The sequence below is a fragment of the Equus przewalskii genome, chromosome 9 (genome assembly GCF_037783145.1).
Source record: "Equus przewalskii isolate Varuska chromosome 9, EquPr2, whole genome shotgun sequence".
In the NCBI taxonomy this organism is placed as follows: Eukaryota; Metazoa; Chordata; class Mammalia; order Perissodactyla; family Equidae; genus Equus; species Equus przewalskii.
In genome coordinates, this window is record NC_091839.1 from 66685744 (window position 1) to 66707932 (window position 22189).

The window sequence follows — 22189 nt, forward strand, 5'->3', positions numbered from 1 at the left end:
AACATGTTTTATATTTTAAATGTCTTTGTCTAAACTATTTAAAATAATTTGTAAAATTATAAGCCTTAATAAAATATAGTTTGAAGTCAGTATAATTAGTCATCTTAACTAAACCTTCCATGTCATGGGTATCTAACAATAGATTGATTATCATCAATTATCTTGATAGGTACACACATTACATAGACAGATATGATATTCAATCTCATTCATCTTCATGTTTAAAAGTATGCTATTTATTCAGCGCTTAAGAATATAACTGTACCCCACTGACATGACTGAAATAATTATGAGAAAATTAGTCTATTTTTATTATGTAACTTCAAACCAGTGCTCCTTATGTTTATCGTTATAGTACTATGATATGATATATATGAAATCCCTGTAAATTGGCATAAATCAAGTGGCTCTCTGGAGCCTGGGGCTGGTGGTGACCTGTTTGGATAGCAATGACAACCATTGGTCCCCGCTGGCAGCGTAGATGCTCTGCGGCTACAAGAGAAGAGGAACAGCTCATGGTCCATCTTTCTGTTACCACGGTGACCCTTTCTGGATCACCCACTTGCTAGCAGCATGTGTCGTAGCAGTTGCTGAGGGGTGTTATCCAGGTTAGTGGGAAGGAAGAAGTCAATGCTGAAATTGCCATTCTACATCGTTGACCCGGCTATTAGACAGTAAGCACTGAAAACTGAATTCAACCATCTTAGCCAACTGCCCTTTTCTCTAAGTATTCAGCTCTAGGAACTATGTTCCACCCAAGGCAACATTAAATGCAGTAGAATTACTTAAAAAGCATTTCTTTTACTGAATGTCAAGCACTTTACTAGACATTATTGGGGCAGGAAAAGAGGTAAAGCAAACACTTGCTCTTAAGGAGCTTACACAAAGTTGTGGTAAACCGTGACGTAGCACCGATACTTTCTCAATCAAAACTGTCCAGGAGAACAGAAAATGAATAGTTGATAAGGTTTTGCTTGAAATTTTTTTTTTTTTTTAGGAAGATCAATCCTGAGCTAACTGCTGCCAATCCTCTTCTTTTTGCTGAGGAAGACTGGCCCTGAGCTAACATCCATGCCCATGTTCCTCTACTTTATACGTGGGACGCCTACCACAGCATGGCTTGCCAAGCGGTGCCACATCTGCACCTGGGATCTGAACCAGCAAACCCTGGGCCGTCGAAACGGAACGTGTGCACTTAACTGCTGTGCCACTGGGCCGGCCCTTGAAATATTTATTATGTTCTGCTATTTGACAGAACAATGTAAATACGAGCAAGGACCTTAAAGAAATGAAACTGAATCCACAAGCCTAATTCTCAGTGCCAGGCTGGGGGTGGGGTAGGGGGAAGCAACGCGGATAAGACACCTGATGGCAGGAGGTGGGCATGCACCAAGGAAAGGGACACACAGCCTCTAGGCACCATCTCAAAACCACTTATATTCTACCCACATTCGTTAGAAACATTTCCACTGTTTATTTTTAAATATATTTTTCCACCTTGACAATATCATTTTCCTGTTATTTTGGACAATGGAAAAAACACCTCTTAATGCAGTTTGGCCATACACTTCAGCTTCATGCCACAGTGCTAACACTGAGGTTATAGTCAATATGTTTGGCATCACATAGATTATATATATCATGTTGTGTATTATACCAGCACTAAATTCCAACCTATCCCTTGTTACATCTTAACATTGTCATATCACATAGCAACTAGAGACAGGTACAGAGAAGGAAAAGAAGACTCAAAGAAAAGGAAATAATCTGTTTATTTTGTCACAGAATTTAACAACAGAATATAATTAGTATTAAAAGTATACATATAGAGAGAATATAATTGTGTCTTATATAAAATAAAAGTGGAATTAAATATGGACCATACACACCAGGTACACCTCCAGTAAAGTGTCCTTAATTACATGCTTTTGAAATGTTACCAATTCTAAGCTCAAAAAATACAGACTAAAATAATATTAAATAAAAGGCAACATATACTAAGTGTTTATTTTGCTAGCACCATGCTGAAATGTTTTATCTCACTGAATTGTTACAATTGTGGTGTGAAGTGTGTCATTATCTCCCACCCCTCCTGCATTGTTCACATGAGGAAGTGGAGGCTTAGAATAAAAAGTTACACACTAGGTTGTGGATCCAGAATTCACACCAACCCATCTGACTTCACAGTCCACTTTCTAAATCACCTCTCTGAAAGAACCCCTGGTTTTATGGATTCTTTTCTCTGCTAAGGTAGTGTAAATATTTGCTCTGCTCCATGGGAGTGGAAAGAGAAACACAGAGCCTTTCTGAAATTTGTGGTCTCAGAGAACCGCTTAGTTGCCATACATGAGAGGTCCAGCTCTTCCCAGTAAAAGAATTGTGTATGCTAGTTATTATGGGTTGAACTGTGTCCCCCAAAATATATGTGGAAGTCCTGACCCCCTAGTGCCTCAGAACGAGACCTTGCCTGGAAATAGGCTCAGAGCAGCTGTGATTATTTAAGGTGAGGTCACGTTGGAGTAGGGTGAGCCCTTAATCCAACATGACTGGTGTCCTTATAAGATGTGAGGACACAGGGAGGAGGCCATGTAAAGACGGGGGAAGACAGTGAAGTCATGCTGCCACAAGCCAAGGAATGCCTGGGGCTACCATGGGCTGGAAAAGGCAAGGAAGGCTCCTCAGAGGTTTAAGAGGCAGAATGGCCCTGACAACACCTTGATTTTAGACTTTCAGCCTTCAAAACTGTGAGGAAATAAATTCCCGGTGTTTTATGCCAGCTAGTTTGTCGTATTTTGTTACGGAAGCCCTAGGAAACTAATACACTAATTATATACAATGTGGTGTTTATAATAACCTTTAAGCAAAATGACTAACTTATATTTTTACCTTGATTATAGCAGGATTATGAAATTACCTCAGCATTTAATAGAGCATCCTTGGTCTCCTTCAGCCGGCCTTTAGTCAAGTCAAGCTCATTCTGAAGTCTTTCCTGCGAGTCCTGAAGACTAGCAATGAGTCCTTCTGCAGAGCCAAGACCCTGTTCTCTCTTCCTTACCAGATCCTGGAGGCGGCCGATCTGCAAACAAGCAGAGTACTTTAACACACCTCATTGTAACTGACCAGCACACAGTCATGTTTTTCTTCTTAAAGTCTTTTCTTTAGTTGTAATTTTACTAAACGGATCTTTTTTGATGAATCTGGAAGAAGCACTCAAATAATTACGATAGCCTTCATCTGCTGATTTTTGAAAAAAATCTCTATATTTATGATTTCTCTTTTTCATGACAACCACATAAATAAATGGATATACTTCAAGCTCCCAGTTTAACAAAGAGAATTCCTGGTTCTATCATATAATCAAATACCTATAAAAAGGAACTGATGCAAGATATAGATTGCAACAAAGATTGAGAAAAAAATATTTTTCTAAGTAAAAATATTTTTAAAAGTGCTCTTTAAAATTGAACCACTTAGGGGCCAGCCTCATGGCGCAGCGGTTAAGTGCACATGTTCCGCTTCGGCTGCTGGGGCTCGCCGGTTTGGATCCCAGGTGCAGACACGGCACCGCATGGCATGCCATGCTGTGGTAGGCGATACACATATAAAGTAGAGGAAGATGGGCACGGATGTTAGCTCAGGGCCAGTCCTCCTTAGCAAAAAGAGGAGGATTGGCAGCAGTTAGCTCAGGGCTAATCTTCCTCAAAATAAAAAATAAATAAATAAATAAATAAAATAAAATTGAACCACTTATATTTCATTTGAGCCCAGTCCTCCTGCTATTTATAAAGGTGATTAGTTTCAGTCAATATTGATAAGCTGGTAAATGTATCATAAATTAGAATAAGTTGTGATTTCTGTGTTTTCATACAAAACTTGTCTCATGAAATTGTTGAGTTGAATTTATACACTCTTGAAATTAGGAGCAAAGAGACAATTTGTTGATTAAGCAGATTCATACCCTCAAATTATGAGAACTAAAATCCATAAACGAAATACTTTAAAATGTCTAGGAAAATGCTATGAAGTACAAATCTTGTTTTTATGAAATGGCAAAGCCTACCAAACTCCACAAAATGAAAACTGGTAATTCAAAAATACTATCTGAATACTTCTCATTGTAAACACAGACATCACAAAGAAAACTACGCAAATTCTCCAACCGTGTCTGACTCACAATGCCGCACCCCACCCCCCCATGGCCTTCCTGTCCCCTCTCCGTGCAGGTGTATGCTGATCAATTCCAGTGATGGTAGGACTTATCTTGTTAGCATCTTTAAAGTGATGCTAAACTAACCACATAAAACGAGTGAGGAGCCCCCATTTTTTCTGTACACAGAAATACTTTCATAGCAAAGGATTTATCTGTTTCTTCAAAGTTCAGTAAAATTGATCCATTAAAATCCTCTGGGCCTAGAGCATTACTAGATACATGTTGGACTGGTTTTTTTAATATTTGCCATCTTAACCATTTTTTTAATAAAGACTGGCACCTGAGATAACTTCTGTTGCCAATCTTTTTCTTTTCTTCTTCTTCTCCCCAAAGCCCCCCAGTAAATAGTTGTATATTCTAGTTGTAGGTCCTTCTGGCTCTGCTATGCAGGATGCCACCTCAGCACGGCCTGATGAGTGGTGCTAGGTCCATGAGCAGGATCCCAACCAGCAAAACCCTGGGCTGCTGAAGCGGAGCACACGAACTCAACCACTTGGCCACAAGGCTGGCCTCTGTTGGACTGCTTAATTTCTTTCATGGTTATAATTAGTTTGGTCAGGTTGTTCAAGTACTAGGAGTCATTTTAGAAATTTAAATTTTTATACAAATATATCTTCTTTTCTAATTTTTAAAATTTACTGGCATATTTGTATATAGTATTTATTTACAATGTTTTAAAATTTTCTCTTTCACTGTATTTATGTCCCCTTTTGCTATTTTATATTGTTTACTTGCATCTTCTATATTTTTTGTGTTGATCTGGCTTGCCATAAATGTGTATTATAGGGGTGAATGAATGAATGTAAGGAAAAGCAGCTGTAACAGAGTTGAAAGAGTATTGAACTTAGCAGAAAATCTAGTTTCAGGTTCCTAGTCTGCCACTATAAAATTGGAGTAAAAATACCTACCTCACAGAGTTATTATAATAATTAAATTCAAGGATATATGGGAAAAGATTCTTTAACTGGAAAGCAACATACAAATGCTAGGTGCCAAGCAATAAAGAAGGGACAACCAAATTTATCAACATAGAGAACTTTCTTCCACAATCCAGAAAATTTTCAGAGGAATAAGAGTTAACTGTACAAATACAATATACAAAAAAACTTAGAACAGTATTCTAGTTACTACATAAAGAATTAACAGAGAGGATCTGTTCAAGAAACTAAGAATCTAGAGACAAAATGAATATGTTTAAATAGGCAAAAACTTTAAAATTCTGCACAACTAAATATAATAAGCAAATAAGTGATGAGCACAATGATGAAAGTTTGTTTTCTAAAATATAATAAAAATGGATATGTGTGGAACACATCTGTTGTCTGCCAATATCCAAATCTCCTTTAGTCTTTTGGGGAATCTCCCCTTCTTCCCTATTGGTCCATGTGGTCTCAGTGTGGCTTCAACCCAAACTCACCTAAGTGTAAACCAATAACGTCATCTCATTCTGTTGGGCATGGGGATTGGATCAGGGCAGGCACATGGTTTAAGCCTATCTACTCACAGTGATCTCAGGACTTTTAAAGGACTTCCTAAAAAAGTTTTTTTCCAGTTGCACATGTGCTAAGTGAATGTATGACCAAAGCATGAAGTCAACACAAAGAGAACAAATCCAACTCAACAGAAAAAGAGAAACTGAATTCCAATGTCTCCTATTTCAATTCTGAATCCGGTCGCGCCTGATGCGAACATTACCCTGGGACTTCTCAGTCATATGATTCAATAATTTCTTTAGGCCAGTTTGAGTTAGGATTTCTGTCATTTGCAATAGAGATCAATACTCAGATTCTTCTTGATAGCGGGCACATTCAGGAAATACAGTTAAGTAGAAACCTCCTCTCTGGAATATCCATCCACACTTGCTCTTCTCTACTCCATTATTCTCCTTGCACCATCGGAGTCATTTTTTAATAAATTACAAACATGGACGTGAGTGTAAGTCCCGCCGCCAAGAAGCACCCACGTATTTTTACTTAGAATCTTCCAAATGCTTCCCGTTTCCCTCAGGATAATGTCCAAAATCTTTCATGCGGTTTACAAGGCCTCCATGGCATAGGCCCTGCCTAACTCCCCAGCCTCAGCCCGGCAGCTCTCCTCCTTGGTCTTTACACTCATTGGGAAGCTGAGTGGCACCGTGGTTGAGAACTAAGTTCTGAAGTCACACCTCCTGGACAGGAATTCTGGCATCACCTACTTACTAAGTGACCTGGGCAAGTTACATAAATTTTTTGTGACTTAGGAACTAATATTTACTGCATAGGGTTATTGTGAAAATTAAAGGACCGAACACTATGAAGGAGAGACGATGCCTAGGACACAGTAAGAACTAACATTTATTATTATTATAGTTGCTATCACACTCCATCTATACCAGCATCCCTCCAACTCCTGGAAACTTCTCATGCCTTAAGGCCTTTGCATAAGCTTTCCTCAGTTTATTCTTCTGGTAACTGTTTAATCATTTACCACCATTTTGCAATATGTCAGACGTGTAATTACTTGTTTCCATATCCATCTCTCCATGAAGGCAGGGACCGTGTCTTACTTATCTACCAATGTAACCACACTGCCTAACACAGTGCTTTGGTGCCAAAAACCATTCATTTATTGAATAAATGAATGAGTTAAGAACAGAAAAAGTTCATATATACTTAGTACAAATTAAGAAGAACTAAAATCTCTTTACCATCTCAAGCTGTAGGTGTTCAAGACCTCAATGCCTTCACTTTCTGGACCTCGTATTGTACCTGGGTGGTTGCTAGGCCATATGCCACGTCTAAGCAGAAAAAGGCAATTCCCCTCAGCTCTGGAAGCATCTCCAGAACATGAAAAGAGGAACAAAAAATGCTTCTGTGTGAATTAGAAAAAGACGTCCCATTCTTCTAGGCAGACAGAGTTCTGTGGACATTTAAGTTACATCTAAATTTCTTCTACTATAAATGACACTGAAATTCTGTCAATAATCCTTAATTATTTGCTTAGGTTAAATACCCAGAAATGCATGAGTCAAAGGACATGCCCATCTTTAAGGCTTTTGTTTTTTTGTTTGTTTGTTTTTGCTGGGGAAGATTCACCCTAAGCTAACATCTGTGGCCAATCTTCCTCCTTTTTCTTTCTTCCCCTCCCCCCAAAAAGCTCCAGTACATAGTTGTGTATAGTTGCAAATTCTTCTGGCTCTTCTATGTGAGCCACCACCACAGCATAGCTACTGAAGACAAATGGCGTGGTTCTGCGCCTGGGAATCGAACGCAGGCTGCTGGAGCAGAGTGTGCCAAATTTTAACCACTAGGCTATCAGGGCTGGCTCTTTATGGCTCTTACAATTGCTGCTAAATTCCACTCTGGGAAAATTCCACCTTTTTATATTCCCATCAGCAGCTTTTGAATGCTTATTCCTTTACTCTTATCAACACTGCACGGTCTCACTTAATTTTTTATCACTGTTAATTTTATGGTCATGGAAATGGTGTCTCATTGACTTCATTTCCAGTTTTTAAGTTACAGTAATGTTAAAATTGTTTTTTCATGTTCTTCAGCCTGTTAAAAAAAAGTTAGGGTGTCTCTATTTTTCTTATTGTTTTGTAAACACTCTTAAGGTGTTAAAGACATGAATTTTTGTTACTCATACAATTTGCCAACCACTTATTCCACCCTTCCTGGTTTTTCCTCTCTCATAATTTTACTTACATTGTGTTTTGATACACAGAAGTTTTAGCTTTAACTGTACAAACATTCTGTTGTTTTCCTTTTTTTGAGGAAGATTAACCCTGAGCTAATATCTGCCAATCCTCCTCTTTTTGCTGAGGAAGACTGGCCCTGAGCTAACATCCACGCCCATCTTCCTCTACTTTATACATGGCATGCCTACCACAGCATGGCTTTTGCCAAGCAGTGCCATGTCTGCACCCAGGATCCGAACTGGCGAACCCGGGCCGCTGAGAAGTGGAATGTGTGAACTTAACTGCTGCGCCATTGGGCCTGCCCCACATTCTGTGTTTTTAATTCATGACACTGCCATCACGTTTCAAAAGGCCTTCTTTGTCCTAAGGCTTATCACTTTTTTCCCAACCCTTAGCCCCATCTGGAACTTTTTTGGTACGAGGTTGAAGAAGGAATCTAACTTCATTTTTCTCTCCTTTTCCATTTACATATAGTCTTAGAAGAGCAGTGTCATCCACTATGATTCAGATTAAACCTGCTAACTCTGGCTTCTATCCTACTTTGCTACTGAAATGGTAGAAAGGTCCTCAGAGAACTTTTGAGTGCATAACCTTGTCAGGCCTCAAATTCTCACTTCTACTCACTCTGACATCGAGGCACTTCCACCCTGCTGGAAGTGGCTGCCTTCATGGTTTTCTGATATCCATTAATCCCTGTCCTCCTGCTTCCGCTTCCTCTTCCTCGATCTCTTTCCCCGGCTCTATGAATTCCATATTGGTGCTCTCCTTCGCTACCGGCAGTCTTCCCACGAGCTACCTTTCGGTGAGCTCTTCCACTGAAATGGCTTCAAGAAGCACTTCATCTTTAGCTCCAAGCCTCAACTCTCTACTTATTGCCAGCCTAGATGTCTTACAATGACCTCAAAGTTAGCACATCCAAGCAACTCAATGCCTTGCCATTCCAGTGTATTTTTCCTCCTGTAATTCCTATCTTCCAATGGTGGCATCAGCATCTGTCCAAATACCTGAGTTAGAAACCTGAGTCACTTTCCACTATTCACCATACCAAGTCCTATAAATTTTATCTTTGAATAATCTTCACTCCCTGTTTTACTTTCCTAGTCAGAATGCTAATCATCTCTTGCCTGGACTAATGTAACAGTATCTTAACTCATCTATCCAACTCTGATCACCTGTCCCCTCCCCACACAATTCATCCTCCTACTGCCACCAGAATTCTTTCTCTAAGATCATCCGATAGTATGGTAGTTGCTGTTCTGTTGCTATTACTCTATCATCAGGATAAACTCTAACGTCTTTATCATGGCACTAGAGTTCCTCACAATTTAACTGCAACTTTCCTTTCTACCCTATCTTTTGAGAAGCCCCAATGGTATCCTGGGTCAAGTGCCCTAGTTCTCAACCAGGGTCGATTTTGCCCCCAGGCAGTGTCTGGAGACATTTCTGCTTGTTACAACTGGAGGGGGAGGGATGGTATAAGCTACTAGTATCCAGTGTGTATAGGCCAGAGATACTACTACACATCTTAAACGATTATTTGGCCCAAAACTGTCAATAGTGCTGAGGGTGAGAGACTCCAGTGTAGTGAAACAAAACTTTCTATGGTTCACTGAGACATTATAACTCCCACTGTCTTACATTATAACTGTATTTACATGGTTCTTCATACCTATACTGTCTTCCGTCATTCCTATATCCGGCAAATTTTTTCAAAGACAGTCTCCCACGTCACGTTTTTAAATTCTCCAATATCACATTCTCCAGAGCTTTTATGAACTCTATGGTCAGAGAATCACTCCCTCCTCTGGACTCTAAAAATATATTGTATTTATCACCCAATCATAGCAGCCACTTGAAAGAGTTCCCTGACATTTGTCAAAGTGTCCCTACCACCTAGAAGGTATCATGCAGGCCACAAATGTTTCCTAAATCATAAAAATATGCAAATATTACTGATGCTACTGGACTCTAGTTCCAATTTTTCTGGGGACCAATCTAGTAAAAAGTAATGAGAACTACAAAATTGTTCCTATTCTTTGGCCCATAATTTCATGTAGGGCAAGAGCTAGACAAAAAAAAAAAATTTTAATGAACAAAAGTATTTATAGACCTGAGACTTTATCCTCTTGCCAGTAAAAATAAGGCCCTGATGAGCAGAGTTGAGAGAAGACCTCACTAATCCCCAGGGCTCCTGAGGGTCTCGGGCCCGTGGCTGAAAGATGCCTTGGTGGTCACTGACCAGTACACATACCTGGCCTTAGGAAAACCCCATCTTGCTGCTGTGGCAATGGCCTTTGAATGACAACCCGCTCCCCTCAAACAAGAGGGGGCAACTCCTTAAAATTATCACCATTTATAATAAAAAATATTAAAACATTAAATCTTCAACAAAGAAAATGTTTAAGCAACTATGGTAAAGATACATGATGGAATACTATATGAATGTTTTAAATGACTAATATGTAGACAAAGTTAATACATGAAAATATTTATATGGAATGAAGTTTTGTAAATCAAGTACACAAAGCTTTTGTGAATACAGATTATAACTACATTAAAATGCACATATATATATTAAATTCCATTAGAAAATCTGGAATTTTGAAAACCTTTTTCATGTTCTTAGTTTTTTTAATTGCTTAAGTTCATAAAGAGCAATACTCAGAGGTTTCAGCACCCACTAATCAGTGACTCTGAATGACATATAGATATCCCAGAATAGAGTTTAGAAACTCAATCACTGTGCACCCACTACAAGAGCCAGAGAAGTGAGTTATTTGCTTGTTGTAGCAGGCAGAATTCTAAGATAACCCCTGTTTGACTCTCGCTTTCCCTGGAACCCATGAATATGACGGGATAGCACTCCAATGATTGTGTTACATTATTTAGCAAAATGGATCTTGCAGATCCTTGAGTAGTTGACTTTAATGTAATCAAAAGGCAGACTATTCTGGGTGGGCTTGACCTAATCAGATAAGTCCTTAACAGAAGTCAGAAAAATTCAAAGCTGCAGAGGTTTGCCTGTGAGCCTTGGACGAGTAAACTGCTATGTTATGAGAGGATGTAGCCACGTAGCAGAGATTGGCCGGGTGGGGCTCTAGGAGTTGAGAGAAGTTTCTGGCCAACAGTTAGCAAAAAAAATGAGGACCTTAGTCACAAGGAAATGAACTCTGACAAGAACTAGTAAGCTTGAAAGAAGATCCTGCAGCACACATAGAATTGTAGAGATGTCGTGATGTCTGGGCTGTCACCTTGATTTCAGCCTTGTGAGATCCTGAGCAGAGGACCCATACTTTGACTCCTGATCCACAAAACTGTGATATAATAAACATGGGTGTTTGTGTGTGTGTGTGAGGAAGATTGGCCCTGAGCTAAGATCTGTGCCAATCTTCCTCTATTTTATTTTATGTGGGATGCTGCCACAGCATGGCTCGACAAGCAGTGCTAGGTCCACACCCAGGATCTGAACCAGCAAACCCTGGGCCACTGAAGCAGAACACGCAAATGTAGCCACTACACCACCAGGCCGGTGCCATTATGGGTTGTTTTAAGTCACTCAGTTTTGTGGTAATTTGTTACACAGCAATAGAAAACTAACACTCTTATTTATAGAAAGCTGATTTAGTTTTCAATGATGAGTTTTAATCATTCAACAAATATTTTGTTCACAAATATTTACTGATCTCCTACCATGTGTCAGGCAGTATATAAACTGTGATATAACATTTTATAATAAACAAATCCAAATGATTTTCATTTTAACAAAATACTAAACTATATATATACCTAAAAAGCTTATGTCCAGAAGAAAACGTACAACTTAAATGTTACAAGAACTTCTAAAAAGACCATAACAGTCAGATATATTGACCATTCAGCCTAGTATTTTATCTTTGAAGGGTAGCCCAAATAACATCTCATAGAATAACAGGGATATTCTCCACCTAAGATTTCAGACTCATGAGCTTCCCTTAATATCCTATTATGATTCTGGCATTCACGAATTTATCATCTAAATCTACAGTTGACATATTTATATTTTTAGGCTATATCACCTCTAAGGGTATCAACATCCATCAACTTAGAAAGATAGTATGTTCTTTAATTTTTTCTAAAACAATCATTTTCAGTCTTTATGAAGTACTCTCTAATTCTTTCCTCCTGTTTTTCCATAGATATATCTACTTTCCAGCCAATAAATGTAAATAAAATAAATTCTCTATTTAAAAGACACAAAGTTTACATTAGATATTTTTAAAAGCAGCTATATGTGGTTGGCAAGAGGCAGACATTAACATAAAGATGTAGGAAACGGAAAGTCAGTGGATGGAAAAAGCCCTATCAGTCATATCAAACTAAAGAAAGCTGGATGTACAATGTCAAACAACACAGACTAAGCCAAAAAGTATGACTCATTATGTAGCTAAACCAGTTTTATATCTGTAAGCACATCACAAAGCCTCCAAATAAAACTGACAGAATATAAGAAGAAATAAGCAACTCACTATCAGAGTATCAGTTTTTAGTAACTGATAGATCAAGAAGACAAAAGTCAAAGAGAATACAGAATATTTGAAGAAAACAGCTTAAAATGTTGATTTCATGGACCAGCATACAGACTACATTGCATTAAACAACTGGATGCACCCAGAACGTTACATTTCTTCCATGTGCTGGGTCACAACACCAGCCTTAACAAGTTTCAAAAACTGTTTTCATGCAAACCTCCACTTCTAACCACGATGCAGTTAAGACTGAAAAAGCACTCCATTTTCTCACAACTCTTCCAGAGAACAGAAAAGGAAATAAGTCCTGTTTCATTTCATGAGGCTAGTATAACCATGGTTCCAAAACAGTAGAGGATGGTAAGAAAAAAAAGTACAAAGCAATCTTACTCAAAGCTAGGATCAAAAATCCTAAAATTTTATTAAAAATAAAAATATCAGAAAACTGAATCTAGTATTATATAAAAAAGATATATATGTATAACCTATCATGACTAAGTAGGACTTACTCTAGAAATCCAAGGTTGATTTAGTATTAGAAAATTGATTAATATAAGGTACATCAAAAAATTAAAGAAAAAAAAGTATGATCTCAATAGGCATAGAAAAATTAACATCAATTTGTGATTTTTTTAAATTAGGAAACTAGAATTATAAGAGAATTTCCTAAACCTGATAAAGAGCACTGACAAAACAAAACTTTACAGAAGCATCATAATTAACTGAGATATGTTGACATCTTCACTTTAAGAGCAGGAGACAAAACAGGAATGCTTGTTATCTCTGGTGATCCCAGCCAGAAAGCAGGACGGGGAAAAAGATGTCGCAGGCTGAAGGGCAGGCAGGTGTGTACAGAGGGATGAGCCGGGCAGATTCTTGGGGAGCCATTCTAACGCGGCACCAAAACAGTGCCAGGGTGCTAAAACATAACTGAGAATGTATCCAGAAGGAAAATCAATGACATATTTATTAGAATTCTTCTCAGTGAGATTACAGCATATAGGTTGGAGAAATACTTAAACCACCTGGAACTGAAAGTAGAACCCTGGGGGACCTGGATGAGAAACACAGATGGTCACTAAACTGTCTTCTAATGAGAGTGGGACACCATAACTACAAGCACCGTGTTCTGCCAAGAGAGGTATGCAAATGTGAAGCCAGGGGTAGAAGAGAGGCTGAGCTAATACCAATAACAAACTCAATTCTCTCTCATTTCCAAATGTAGTGCTTGGTACCTTCTCTGGATAAATGTTTAATCCTGAGTGCAAATGGTGAGCCGGCCCAGGGGCACTCACGTGTTCTGGTGTGGTTTCTGTGAACCGCAGAGCTACGAGAAAGCAGGACTTAGAGACTGCTGGGGAAGGTGACGCTAGCAGGTGGGAACAGCTCACAAGATGACAAGTGTCAAGACAAGAACCTGATTTAGGAAGATCACTCTACAAATCACATGAAGGGTGAACTGGAACGGAAAAGAGGACAGTGAGGAGGCTGTGCTAGAACAAAGCTGAACCAGGACAAAAGACGGACAGGGATGGAACAAACAATATTATGGCTTTTAAATTGTCTTTGCTTTTATTTTATTCACAACTCTTTGATTTATAACATTTTTATTATATTCTATTCTTAGTCTTTTCTTTTCCAGGCTAAACAATACTATTTTCATATGGAATTTAAAAATTATTTTAGATGTCACTATCTAGGACTTGTACAGTCTCTCTTTTTTAAATGGAGACGCAGCGGAGAGAATACTAAATCAATGTTTTGCAAAAGGACAGAGAACCTCTTTCGTTTCCTTTCCTGTATGGTGATGTTCTCCTTTGTTTTGCTTTTCCCCACAAAAGCACCATGGTCTGATGTTTTTGCTAGCAAATGTTTACCTGGTGAGATATAACAAACGTACTATGAAAAATTCAGCATCAGTGAAAGTTTTTTGATGATTTTTACTCTGAATATGTTACCTTCTCTGAGGCTCACCTACTTATACAAGGTTACCAAAAAGACAGTATCATTAAGACGTAACACAGGTGACAGGCTTAAAGAATTCTTGCCTCTTGATTGGCTGTATTCAGCTTGTCTTCCAGCTCTTCCTTCAGGTTTTCTAGCTCTTGTTGAAGCTGATTTTTATCCTCTTCCAGGCTTAGCTTCTCCTTTTTATATTGCTCCTCCAATTCCTTAGGAAAAGAAATTTTAAAAAATTAACAAAATTGCAAATACTGTATACTTTGAAGCCTCCAAGAAAAAGACTATTCTGTTTTATATTTTGACACTTTGCTCTTCAAATTAGCCTTATCCTTAATTAATAATATCATAATATCAGAGTTAACGACAAATCTTATTAATCCTAGGGGCTGAGATTCTACCATTCTGAATCACTTATGATGTAGTGGATAAATTTCTTTAAGTAGTGAGAATATCTGACTGGTCTAGATCAAGCTGTAGTCAAAAAACAGAAATGTGTGATACAAATGATAAGTTGGTGAGGCAGAAAAAATTCTAACCATTTCTTGAATTCAGAATTCTTTTATATTTACATAAAAAAACAAAATCTGGTAAACTTCTGGAACTCAGTGGTCTAGCACTGGAATGTAGTCAAGAATTAACAAGTACAAAATTAAGGGATCTAAAGAGCAATACCAGTAAAATTGATACTTACTGTACACCTACTATTTGCCAGGTATGCTACTTAATACTTGGGATACAAGGGCAATAAGACATGGTGCCTGCCCTTAATAACCTCAGGGTATCAAGCAATTAAAGAACATGTGATGAAAATTAGACATACATGGGGAGTACAGGAGTTGATGGATGAGGAGCTGGTAAGTTGTAGCTTGGTAGGTAAACCTTCACGGAGAAAGCAATTCCTGGGTACAGTTTGAAGGGGAACACCAGTAAGAATAGATGGTGAAGCTAGAGGGAAATACAACATTCTAGGCAGAAGAAAAAGCATGTGCAAAAAACATGGAGGTACAAAAGAGCATGGCATGCTACAAGTAATTCAATCTTCTATAGTGTAAGGTGAGAAGAGTAATATACAGGGTTCTGTGTTGGGAGTCCCCAAGCCAAACTCCAGGTATGACGATTTTCTGGGATGACTCAAGGACTGAGCATACAGTTGTTCTCACAGTGATGACTTATTACAGCCACATAATCAGCACAATCAGCCAAGGGAAAAGGCGCATGGGGCCAAGTCTATAGGAAACCAGGCACGGGCTCCCAAGAGTCCTTTCACACAGGACTCTCCAGCAAGCTCTGACAACACATGTGAAATGCTGTCTACTAGGAAAGCTCATGAGAGACAGTGCGCAGATTTTTTACTGGGGGCTGGTCATGCAGGTATCCCCTGACCAGCATTTACGAAAATTCCAGACTCGAAGAAGGAAAGCAGATGTTTAGCATAAACCATATTGTTTGCATAAACAGTTTAGGCACAGTGAGTCATTTTTATCATGGAATGGTGGGACCCCTCCTGAAATTCAACTTGCCAGGTACCAGCCACGGGCCGACCTCGCACCAGCCCTTTCTAAGGATGGCGGTTTCAGACCTGCTATGTTACCTCTTTTCTGCATGGATTCTCTGTGTATCCACTTTCAAATGGGGTGAGTGAACTAGAGTTACGAAGGAAAATATAACCCGTTTTGATAACTAAGGAATAAGGAATGGAAAAGTCACCTTTAGCTAAATGTTAATGAATTTGACATTGAGAAAGACTATTCTGGAAAGAGGCTGGTTTTAGCCTGGGCTCAGACATAGCCAGACAAGAAGGAATGATGCAACAAGTGATAAACAAGTAACTCTGAGAGAAGAGGAGGGTGCAGATAAGAGGTTCTGACTATGTTCACATACAGGAAATTCATGTCATCTGTCATATGGCAACCATGTTTCAAAGAAAGATTGTAAGAAATGAAAGTGGCTTAAAGCAGATCTTTAGGTGGCTCAGAACTGAAATTTAGTGGGTCAGGGGATGATTAGGAGGGAAGGAATGAGGCAAAAATTGTATTGATGAAAGATGCCTTGATTCTAGCACTTAGAGCTTTATATAGGGGAATAAAGAGAGGCAGAAGGCAGGACATCTGCAATTTAAATATTCCAATAAGAGAGGGGAAGGCTAAGGTGAAAAAGGGATGTAGAAATGATAAATAGCAAAAAATTGTTACAGAAGAAATTACTGAAGCAGCTACTATGAAATACTTTACTATAAGACCTGGAACACTTGGTACACACATCTAGAGTTGGTGTAAGCACATGCCACGTGTAATTAAAGCTGTACAAACTGGTCATGGAATACTGAGCAGGCACAGAAAAAATGACAACCACAATTTTGAGAAATAACATGCCATTAAGTTCTGTCTCTGGGTACGTAAACATACAATAGTAAGTTTAGATAGAAATAACATTCTCACAGCAAATTTTATTTGAATTTTTAATTAAGTAAGTTTAGGTACTGAATATTTTTTCCAACTAGTTGTATCACAAAAAGAAGGGACACAGAGGCGGAAGATCTCAATTCACATCCTAACTCTTCTATCTACTAGGTTTGTGGCTCTGAGTAAATCCTTTAGGTTTATTAAACCTATTTCACCATCTATAGAATAAAAATGACCTTAATCACCAAGTCTTAGGTAACAAGGAATTTATAAGAAAGTTCTTAGTAAGCTGTAGAGTGCTATTATATAATAAACAAAGAACAACCATCATTAATACATGCCTACAGGATGTGGTGGTCAAACACCTTGAGGTGTGATAATCTGAGACCTGAGTTCAAGGCCTGACTGATTCTTACTAGTTGCATGTGCGTGCACAAGTGTTTAACTTCTCCTTGTCTCTAGCTCCCCTTAAGTAAAATGGGTCTAACAATCGAACCAATAGCTGTGTTGTCAGGATTAAACGAAAAAATAAATGTAAAACATCACTGCAGTGTCTGATGCACAGTAAGAAATACTAACAGCTAACAATTATTTATCACTATACGCTAGGACATGTCTGGGTTCTCAACACTTCATCTCACCTAACCCTCAAAGGAACTTTACAAGATGGATCCCATCTTCATCGTCAGGAGCGGAGCCTGAGGCATAGCTTTTGGGGGCCTAAGATTCAGCAGCTAGTAAGCAAAGAGCTCAGGGTAGGGCCCAGATCTGTCAGATACTTTGCTTTTTCTACTATGCAGTACTGTCTGTCATGTATTACTATTAGCAAGCTGATTACCTAGTTGAGGGAGAAAAACAAAACAAATCAAAAATCATTTTCCCTGGGAAGGAAACTGTCCACAGGAGGATGAGTGCTTCCCCTAGCGAGGCCTCCTGAGGAGCACACCCATGTTGTTGTCTCACAGGAGGCCACTTGAGATCAAGGGATTGTTTCCAGTATGGCTTATACAAAGGAGAAACGCCTGGTATCATTTAATAAACTACATCCCATATCAAAAACTTTTATGTATGTTACTCTTTGAACCATGATCTAAGGTGATTACAAGACAACAGTCACGGAAATGAAGCAACTCATTACTCCACAATATAGGTCGTGCTGGATCATTACAGAAACCCCACCAACGTACAATGCGATGCTAAGCTGAATTTTTACTCACCATTTGCAGTTTTTTCTTATCCTTAATTGCATTACTGTGGACAGCCTCAATCGCCATATGGTGCTTCCAAGCTAATTCTTCCAAAGTCTTAGAATGGGCCTCGTTTAATTGAGCCAACTCCCCTTCCAATCGATTTTGCAGGTTTTTTAGCTCCATCTCATAATATTCTTGCTGAGCTTTCTTTGCTTCATTTACTTTCTGAATTAAAACAAATAAAGGTCAATAATGGCACCTGCTTTTTTCATTACTGCTATTAGTATTTTGAATCCGCAGTAAATACATAAACTCGAATGAACTGAGTGCTATAGAATTTAGACTACGGAACATGAGAATACACCATTGGTGTTCTCAGAAAATGACAGGGTGGCAAAGGCAAAGTGCGTAATCTTAAAGCAGGTGATAAAACAGATTATGATTAAGATAGAACCAAGTATGAGTTAGCACATCTGTGAGCTTAAGGGAGAATGGCCTTCTGGACGTCAAAGGGGCACACAAAATGGCCGACCAGTTTACCCCGCAAATGGTAGGACTCCATACCATTTTACTGTGTGCCAATTAAAAGCTTTTTAAATATACACAGTCTAATGATGAAAACAACTCAAAAGAGAGTGGCAATATAATTTTATAAGTTCTATGAAAGGAGTGCATACAGGAAATGAGCCTAACCTGGAGTGGGTGAGAAAGGATGTGTGGGGGGTGTGTGTGTAAAAGAGGCGGGGAGAGAGATCAGGGAAGGCTTTCCAGAAGAGAAAATATCTGAGCTGCTGCTGATGACACATTCTCTCATTTAATTCTCACAAGCCCATCAGTAAATGAGGGATGAGAACATTTCAAACCTACATCTGATGTCAAAAGCCGCACTCATAACTATTTCCAGCATTTTGAAAGATGAGAGGTAGTTAACCAGACAGCGAAGTTTAGGCAGACAGGAAGTCCATGCAGCTAAGCAGTGTGGATAGAACACAAGATACAAGGCTGGGAGTGGTGAGGGGCGAGGCTCAGAAGTAGGCAGGAGTCAAATGATGAGAAGGGGTCTTTTATGGTAAGGACTCTGGATTTTATCCTGATGAGAATGAGAAATCATTGAAATTTAAGTAAATGAAACATTTTTAAAAACAATCATCTTGGCAGTAGGCCAGAGAGTTGACTGAAGGCAGGGAGAGCAGTTATGAAGTTGTGACTATAATCCAGGCACGAAATGACAGGTGCCTAAACCTAGGATCCAAGAATGGCTATGAAGAAGAGAGGATGGAATACAAATATATGAAGGGAGTAGAAAACCGATAGGACTTTGTAAGAGACAAGGGGGTTAAGGAAACAGAAACCAAGAATGACTCCCAGGCTTCCGATTTACCAAACTAGACAGACTGTAGTGCTATTGGTTGAAAAAAGGAGTAAAGGAAATACAGTGCTTTTGGGGGGAGAAAGTTCTAGTCATGCTGATTAGACACGTTTGTGAGAATGAGGTATCTACTGGGAGTTAGACACAAAGGACTCAAGTACAGGGAAAAGATTTGGCCTAGACCGGCAGATTTGGGAGCTATCACTGAATAAGTGACAGGTGATGTTACTGGAACGGATGAGCGTGTGGAACGAGATGAAAATGCTGGGGAACATCAATGGTGAGGGAACAGACGGAGGAGAGAAGCTCACAAACAAGACTGCAAGGCCAGGGAGACAGGAGGAAAACACGAGAGAACTGAAATACCAAAAGAGAGATGTTGTAAATCAGAGAGGAGTAAGTACCACAGGGAGACAAGATCCACCAAGTTCAGCAACCAGGATGCCACTGGAGGCTGAGGCAAACACTGATCCCGTGGAGTGGTGGTAAGAGAACCCAGACCGCACCTGGGTAAGGAGTGAATGGGAGGCGAGCAAGGGGCAAGGAGAACAGACATTTTTCAACAAGTTTGGTTGTTGAGGGAAGGAGAGAGAGTGTCCAAAACTCCCACTTAGTATTGCAGATATCTGAAAAATTGGAATAAATACTCAGCAATTATTCTACAAATGATATGTCTTATTTGTTTAATCTAGAAATTCAGTATGTTGGTGTATGAATTTTCAGAGCTTGATGCTTGTCATCTTCTTCAGCTTTATAGAAATGTCCTAGGTGTATATGCAATAATACATTTATCAATAGAAAAACAAATATGAGTAACTAGAAATGTGCATTCCACTGAAATAAGAGTTTATTCAGTTTCTGGCTTGAGATAGGTTGAAATGTCTTAAATTTTTACGTCATAAATTGCTATTGAAAATATTTTGAACATATACACAATATGAGATAGTCTGGCTTTATACCTTTTTTCCTGAAAATAAAAACAAAAAATTACTAGACTTAAGAAATAGACTATTACTGTGCAACAGGAATAAACACTCTAAAGAAAATCTGAAAAAGAGGAAAACTGAACTTGTGTTCCTTTCCTTTCTTGGTCGGGGCAGAGAAGGGGTCCTCCACTGCCTTTTACCTTCTCCAGTTCCAGAATCTGCTGCTTCTGCTCTTCATCCAGACTCTGAGTTTTGCTTTGCAAAAAAGCTCTTTCTTCTTCAAGCTGAGATAATCTCTCATTGGCCCTTGATTTTTCTGATTCTAGATCTTTAATTGTAACCTCCTGGGTCATTTGAGTTGCTTGAAGCATTCCAATATGACCTACTCCCCAAAAAGAAAACCCCTTCAATTTAAAATTTGTTGCATTGTGGTCTAAAACAGTTTATATTTTATGACACAATTGTACTTAATACCTCAGTAAAATAAATGGTCCGCATGTACAAATAGTTCTTTGGTTTCCCCACTGTATGAAACAGAAACATTCACCATGGAAATACTTCTTACCCAAGTAGAATAATTTAAATCAGAAGGAAGTCTATTTTCACCTTAATGATGTTGCTCCCTGAACCCAGGACCGTTACACATTTTTTTTTTTAAAGATGCCAAGCTATACAGGTTGAAGTGGAAGCAACTCCTCAGGGTGTGGATAAAAGTCTTGGGTGTAAAACAAAGCAAGAGAGAACACACTGACTAATACTACGGTGCGAAAGTCAGTAATTTTTTCATTTCTAATCTCTCCTTTTTCAAATTCTCACATAAAGAGGAAGAATTCTGCATGCAGGGAGTAAAGATGGCAGGGAGCTGTTTGGTCAAAACAATTTATTTTAGACAAGAGATCTGATAAAGAACAAAGGTGGGGTAAGAGACAGATGACGGCAGGTTATGAAATAAGAAAATAAATGACAACAGCAAAAAGGGGGAGGGAGGATGAGAAGAGACAGAGTGATGAAAAGTGAATGTGAGAAAAAGGTCTCAGAAAGCGTGTGTTAGGGCAGCGGCTCTCAGAGCCCCCTGACCAGCGGCACCAGCAGCGCCTGGGAACTCTAGTTGGTCATGAAGCTGCCCTAGACCTACTGAAGCCGAAGCTCTGGGGCTGGGCCAGCATCCGTGGCTGCACAAGCCCTCCAGGTGATTCTCATACACGCTAAAGTAAAAAAACTACTGTTTTAGGGGACAGGTAATCTGGGATTCACTGGTGAGCCAAACAAATCAGATGACACCCTCAAAGAACTAGCTCAAATGGCTACACCTGGCACACTAAGCACTCAGGCAAAATGTAGAACTGACACGGGTCACCCACTTCCTCTACTGCGGGCTATGAAAGGAGCAGGTCAGCCACGTCAGAAGGAGTAACCCAGTTTTTTTTTTTTTTTTAAAGATTTTATTTTTTTCCTTTTTCTCCCCAAAGCCCCCCGGTACATAGTTGTATATTCTTCGTTGTGGGTCCTTCTAGTGGTGGCATGTGGGACGCTGCCTCAGCGTGGTTTGATGAGCAGTGCCATGTCCGCGCCCAGGATTCGAACCAATGAAACACTGGGCCGCCTGAAGCGGAGTGTGCGAACTTAACCACTCGGCCACGGCAATGGGGCCAGCCCCAGTGACTCAGTTTTTAATGCAAAATGGTCTTTATCAACAAGCCAAAAGAAATGAGGTGCTATAATTTACATATAGTTCCACTAATTTAATGGCTTTAAAGAACGAAGTCTAGAAAGAGTGCCTCGTCTTTCTTTTAGTGAATGATTTATTGGTGCTATAATATCTGCTAACTCAATTTTTCTATAAAACTATGTTCCTAAAAATAAGTTATCATTTGCTTATCTTATGATTAATCGACACTGGCGTTCTTTGCCATTAGAGTCTAAATAATTTTAAAGCATGAGACGAA

At 39.1% G+C, this 22189-nt stretch overlaps 1 protein-coding gene across 17 annotated transcripts in view; it reads right to left on the bottom strand.

The window, feature by feature from the left end:
* The window catches only part of FAM184A (family with sequence similarity 184 member A), a 135172-nt gene that overhangs the window by 51956 nt on the left and 61027 nt on the right, over positions 1–22189 (bottom strand). For all 17 annotated transcript variants that reach the window (XR_011522644.1, XR_011522642.1, XR_011522648.1 and 14 more), the window contains exons 4-7: positions 20444–20625; positions 17976–18173; positions 14443–14565; positions 2915–3076 (exon numbers count right to left, since the gene is read on the bottom strand). Coding sequence is in view for 9 of the 17 variants with exons in the window: in XM_070559345.1 (XP_070415446.1) it covers positions 2915–3076; positions 14443–14565; positions 17976–18173; positions 20444–20625 (665 nt within the window). In the remaining 8 variants the exon portion in view is untranslated. The remainder of the gene's footprint in view (positions 1–2914; positions 3077–14442; positions 14566–17975; positions 18174–20443; positions 20626–22189) is intronic.